The sequence below is a fragment of the Marmota flaviventris genome, chromosome 10 (assembly GCF_047511675.1).
Source record: "Marmota flaviventris isolate mMarFla1 chromosome 10, mMarFla1.hap1, whole genome shotgun sequence".
Taxonomy (NCBI): domain Eukaryota; kingdom Metazoa; phylum Chordata; class Mammalia; order Rodentia; family Sciuridae; genus Marmota; species Marmota flaviventris.
The window spans coordinates 121,247,249-121,253,765 of record NC_092507.1 but is presented as its reverse complement, the minus strand read 5'-3'; the positions used below and the strand labels follow the sequence as shown (position 1 = coordinate 121,253,765).

At 49.5% G+C, this 6,517-nt stretch overlaps 1 protein-coding gene across 1 annotated transcript; it reads right to left on the bottom strand.

Annotated features, from left to right (window-relative positions):
* Window positions 1-451: 451 nt before the first annotated feature.
* On the bottom strand, window positions 452-751 carry LOC114106632 (late cornified envelope protein 3D-like). Its single transcript, XM_027953668.2, has one exon. It carries the CDS (start codon window positions 749-751, stop codon window positions 452-454), a length of 300 nt encoding a protein of 99 aa, XP_027809469.2.
* Between the last annotated feature and the right edge of the window lie 5,766 nt (window positions 752-6,517).

Below are 6,517 nucleotides of genomic sequence, written 5' to 3'. Positions count from 1 at the left end.
CCTCGGGTTACAGCCTGCAATCCTTCTCTTCCTCTCATTCCAACCTGACTCTCTGCAGCCCTTCCATGAGTAGAGGAAGAAGATCAGTGATTTCCCCGCCCTGTGCACAGCTAATCATCTGCGCCAGAGCTGGGCTGTGTTGGCTAGGAACTGAGAGAGGAGGGACAGGTAAAATGACAAGTGACATTGCAATGGTAATAGAAGAAGAACATTTATTTCTGGACAGAATCAAGGACAGCTGCTACCACTCCTCAGCAGGGCTGGGGACTGTGAGACACTGACTTCAGACAGAAAGACCTTCTGGGGAAGTTTGGACCCTGGACAGGAGTCCCCCGCCCAGCCTGTGGGAGCCAGAGCAGGGTGTCTGGGAAAGGTGCGTCAGGACGGGGCTTCCGTGGACTCTGGATTCTCATTTCCTCTGAAATCCCTTGTCTCGGCATCAGGATCCAGGTCAGCAGCAGCCCCCAGAGCTGTGGCCACAGCCAGGGCCCCCAGACTGCTGACCGCTGCCACCATCACAGGAGTCGGAGCTCTGACGTCGGCATCGGTGGGACCTGTGGTGCCTGTGGTGGCTCAGGAAGCAGCCGCCCTCAGAGCTGTGGCCAGCACACCCTCCTGAGCTCGCAGCACAGCCAGAGGCCGCAGGCAGACCCTGTGCTGGGCTCTTGGGGGGGCACTTGGGTGAGGGGCACTTGGGTGAAGGGCACTTGGGAGGGGGCTGGCACTGCTGCTGGTTCTGCTGGAAGGACATCTCCACGGGAGTCAGCGAGCCTGCATGGACCAAAGACAAGGTCAGTGTAAAGCTCTGGGCCACTCCTCCCCTGGGACCAGCTGTGTAAACCCTGGCTCTTCAGGCCCTCTGCCTCCTGGGCTGTGGCTTCAGGAAGGAAAATGGAGAGCCATCTCCATCCTCTGACCTGGAGGACCTCCCGTCCTTCCCCTTGCCCTGCTTCCAGAGGAGAATGCTGGGACGCCCCGAGTCCCACCCCCTCTGTCCTCACAGAAACACCAGTACATGCATTCATTGGCTGGTGACTCCAGAGAGTCCCTGTGGGCACACGTGGTCTCTCAAGAAGGACCAGAGCGGGGAGGACCTGAGAGCCAGGGCTCTAACTTCCCTCAGAGGTTCTGTGCTCTCTGACCCCTGACCTGTCCCCCGAGGCCCTCCAAGGCCCACCCTGTTCCTCCACCTCTGCTTCCCTCCTCTGCACTGGAGGCTGTGCTTCCCCTCCCCGCTACTCCTGGATGAGGGTGGCCTCCTGCTGGACACTCACCAGATGCAGCAGAGGCAGGAGCAGGAGGAGGCTGAGCCTGGAGCAGCTGTGGATGGGGAGCCCAGGGCAGCAGCCCTTTTATCCAGTGCAGGGTGGTGATGCACAGCCTGAGCACGCGGCTGCTTTCACAACCCGGGGAGGTGACAGCTGGGACATGGCCAAGTCCACCCACTCATCCTCTTCCCTGGGACTCACTCACTAGGATGTCTGGCAGGAGGGAGCCGGGGAGTTCTGATGACTGACCACCTTCACTCCCTGGGGCCTGCAGGAGGTGGCCATTCGACCCCTTCACAACTTCATTCAGCTCACGGTTCTCAACACAGACTCCGCCCCAGGGACTTTGCTGGAAGAAGCTACAAGGATCAAGATAGCACTTTTCTGACCTTGGTAGCTCACAATCTGTCAGGAAAGAGAGATGGACATATGAAGACCTTCACATTTGTCAGTATGATCAAGCGTCAGGTGCAAGATGCTGAAGGGCAACCAGCGCCATGTCTGCGGGCTTGAGGCCCCGTCTTTGGTGTGAGCCCGTCCGACCTCGACGTAACCCCCCACCCTGACACCTCCAGAGGAGCAGTTACTATCCTCTTGAGGGTCTTTGATGAGAGGAATGAGTGTAGAATGGAGAAATAGAGCTCTGTAGGTGGAGCAGGGCCCACCGAGAAGTCTCCTGTCCCCTGAGGATCCCATCGTGGGGTTCCTAGGGAAGCCGGCAGTGGCGCTGACTTGGTGTTTGTCGTGTAGAACAAGTTAATAGAGCCAGCAAATACGTGAAGTTTGTATCTCCTTATGGAAGATGGAGGCTTTTCTGATTGGAGTTTACCAATTATTATTGTGCATTTTCTTTTTTTTTTTTTTGTCTTTTTTGGAACTGGGGGTCGAACCCAGGGCTTTGCGAATGCAAGGCAGACGCTTTGCCACTGAGCTACATCCCAGCCCATATTGTGCATTTTCTACATTTTCAAAGAAGAATAGTTTAATAATACCATTGAAGTTATAATTTTTTTCCTATTAAATTGTATTATTTTATTTTCAGACAGATATACTCATGCTTATTTATAACTTGCTCTAACAGTTTATAAAAGAACATAAGGATCCTTTATAAGACATTCTAAATCAACGCTTTTACATCATGTCCTATTCTCCAATGAATATTAAATATAACCATATGATTGACTACTTGTTTTATAGGGGGGCTTAATTCCTTCCATCTTTTTTCTCTCCTTCTATCTACCCCCTCCCTCCGCCCCCCGTTTTCTCCCTTCTTCTCCCTTTCCAAGTCTTCCTTGAACATACAGATGTTGTTAGTCCTTCTTCATAGACGTGGATTAATGGCTTGCTCTGGGTGGGAGGAGAATGGTGACTCAGGGTGGTCAGTGGGGAGGGCTGGGGAGCCCCTCAGCTCCCTTCAGATTCGGGGCTATTTCTCTCACATTTGTGTCCCACCCAATGGATGCTGTTCAGGAGAAGGTGCTCCTGAGGAGGGACAGTGGGAGCCTTTCTGCCCCCTACGAGGTAAGGCTGAAGACAGGTGCAGAATGAAGGAAGACACGGCCCCCATCCACGGGCTTTGCCACCGGTGCCAGGGAGGACGCCACACTGTGGTGATGGCACAGCTTAATGCACTAGTCACGTCCAGGGAAGTCAGTGTCACATGTAAGACAAGGCCTTGTTGTGGACTGAAAGCTCGTCTCTCCCCCAAATTCATGTGTGAAATCTTGATCCCCAATATTAGGAGGTTGGGACTTTGGGAAGCGATTGAGCCATCAGAGTGGGTCCTTCATGTAAGGAGATTAGGTCTTCAAGAAAGAGACCCCAGAGATCTTCCTAGTCTTCTTTCTGCCGTATAAGAATACAAAACTAAGTTATCAGGAATAGGGCCTAGGAGTGGGTCCTCACTAGAAACTGACTAGGTTAGCACCTGATCTCAAGGCTTCCAGCCTCCAGAAATGTAAGAAACTTTTTGTTGTTTTCATGCTGCCTAGTTTATGGTATTTTGTCATAGCAACCTGAACAATCTAAGCAAGTGCCAGGTTTCCAGCTGTCACCCTTACCCTTCCTTCTGGAACTTCCTCTCATTTGAGCCATTCACCTCTGTCTGAATTCAGAAAGGTTTTGTGGAGCCTGAACCATGGCCAGGCACCGTGGACAGAACTGGGAATACCCAGGGCACAAGGGAGAGTTTATGGCCTACCCCAGAGGTCAAGAGAGGAAGGACACCATTTCCAGGGTGGCGCTCCCATTTCTGTGAACCTTGCCTAGACAAGTCTGGGGCTTGAGACGCCCTGAAGAAGTGGGTTTTTATTTTACATGTATCACGATTCTCCAGAAGTAAGGACAGGGGCATTTATACGACATTTTAAATGCAGCACTTTTACAGCATGTCCTATTTTCCAATGAATATTAAAAATAACTATATGATTGACTACTTGTTTTTAGAGAGAATTTATAAGGGGGTTTAATTCCTTCCATCTTTTGTGGACAGTGCTTGAAAAATACCTGACCCCAGTTTGTCAAGTTCCAAGTCAGAGTGTTCAGAAGTGAGCAGTGAGGAAGGGGTCCTCTCTGTCCTTCAGGAAACGCAGGTCTCCTCTGCTCCCCCTCTGCCTGCCTCTCGTGTGCCTCACACTCTCGTCTCTCATCTCTAATCCTGGAGAAGGAGCTCCTTCCCTGGACATGGAGGGAGTACCAGAGCAACGCTGCAGGGTCACCCTGCCTGAGTGTCATCTCTAGGAGAATAGGCATCCCACCATCCTGGGGTGGCGGCGGAGGACACATGACGCCTGTCTGGACTCACGATCTTAGCAGGACTTCTTGACTCATCAGTGAACTGGTAGTATGCAGATAGGCGTGTGGCTTTTCAGGCTAACTTCCTTGGGTGCAGTTTGATTCAGTGACATAACTTATATGTCAGTGATGAATCTTCCTTTCCAACTGATCAGCGTGGATGGTCAAGTCAAGACTTTCTTGTCACCCAACAAGGTTGACTTGGTGACACCTAACTGAATCATAGGTAAGATGGGAGGCGAGAGATGGACAATACTACTTTTTTGGGGGATTGAGATATAATTACATACCATAAACCCCATCTTTTAAAAGTGTACAATTTAGTCATTTTTAATAGATTCTAAACACCATCAGCACTAATTCAGACACTTCCATGACTCTTGGAGCGGAAGGCTGTACCTTCAGCCGTCACTGTCTGCTCCCCATGTCTCCCTGGCAAACACTAATCTGATTTTTGCCTTCCTGGACTTGCTTATTTTGTGCACTTTATATAAATGGAATGACACAATATATAGTCTTCTGTTTTGGTTTCTTTCACTTGGCATATTTTTTCAAGGTTGATGCATGCTGTGGTATGTATCCATATTTCATTCCTTCTCATGGCTGAATAATGAACATTTGGAATAAAGATATAAGGAGTGCTGATAGAGTACAGAGATCAATATAAAATATAGGATAAATGTATTTTGCATTTGTCTCCATGTGATTTAAAAGACAACTGCATGAAGCAATACTTACAAAGTTGTGCTTATGGTCTTCCAATGAAGAATGATATGGACGGTATGACCCTAACAATCCTCAGAGGAAGAGGGAATTAAGTTACATAAGAGTCCAATTTGGGGATATTATGAAGAGTGTAGCTATGAACTTAATCTTTATTGTTTCCTCCCTTTTCTTGGGTTTAATTTTCTCTTCTTTTTCCAGTCTTAAGGTAAGAGTTTAGGTTATTGATTTGAGATTTTTTTTTTCTTGCTTAATATGGGACCTTACAGCTGTGAGTGCTCTGAGCACTCCTTTGGTTGTATCCCATAAGCCTTGACATATTGTGTTTTCATTTTCATTCACCTCAAAGTATCCTTAAAATTCCTCTGTGAAGGAGATAGTGGACCCACCAGATAGAGGAGAAGGTAGGGAGTGGGTGACAGACTGACCGTGCGTCTTTCCCACACCGTCCTTTCGGAGATGGTTGGGCTATGCTGGACCAGGGGTGGGGGGCAGGAATCGAGTAAATCTAGGTGGATATACTTCTAGACATTAGGAGAGAATCACTGAATCTCTGAAAATGGTTAGAAAGTTCTGGAATACACTCGAGATATCATCAAAGGAGTGTTTGTGTAGCACAGGAGAACACAGAGAGCGGGGCAAAAGAAATTGAACCCACCGAGTTCTGACTGCCTGATACACTTGTTAAAAGGCTCTTAGAAGATTTTTGTAGCCCGGATCTTTCTTGGTTCCTCTCCCTTCCCACTCTCAGTCAGTAAATAAATCATTTATTTACTTATAATACCTTTCATGAGTTGTGTGACATTTCCCAAACTGCTTTTAGGAAAACATTCCTTCTTGGCATTAATGACTGCTCCGTAAACTCAGGCCTTTGTGGTAAAGGAGGTGAAAGGCTTCCTATGTCAACGCTAGCAAACATTGTGTCTGAAAACTCCACAGGACCGTCACAGCCCTCTCTGGAGGCCGTAGGGGGACTTGTCAGCTAAGCTCTTTCCTGTGTTCACTTTTGAGCAGGGCTCAACCCTCAGGGTAGGGGCAGCCAGAGGGAGCTGAAGAAATCTAGCTACTTCAGAAAGTCATAGCCAGGTACAAAGGCTAGCTAGGAGCTGGGGACTGGGTCGGCCGTAGGTGCCATGAGGAGATCAGAGAGGGTGCAGTTTCTGGAGAGAACTGAGAACCCTTTGGCAGCTCATTGGAACCATCTGGGAAAGTTTTTAAGAACTACTGAATTCTGAGTTCCTCCCCCAAAGACTGACTTGGTGTGAAGTGCAGCCAGGGAGTTTTAGTCTCTTTCTGGGTGATTTTACTGTACAGCCAGGTTTGAGAGATCAGATCACATGAGGTGGCAGAGGAAGAATTGGAGGTTGTAGATGGATTGCCTGGGTTTGTAGCCCCCTCACCCACAGGACCTCCCCCCCACCCCAGTTCTTTAGCTGGCAGTAACCAGTAGTCTCTGGACAGGGACCAGCTGCCTTCTCTAGTCTCAGCCCTTGCCATGTTCTCCTAAACTCTCCCCTCCGACTCCTCACGGAGGGCCCAGGACTTTGCTTGTGCCTAGGCAGGAGTGCACCTTAGCGACTAATGCCCAGTACTTACAGATTGTCGGAGCACCTTGGGAAAAGACAGGGAACCTCAGGCAAAGCCCTGTCCACTCATCCCAGGGATGCTGGCCCCCAGGGCGTGGACAGGGCTTTGCCCGAGGCTCCCTGTCTTTCCTACACGGGCTGCAGTCG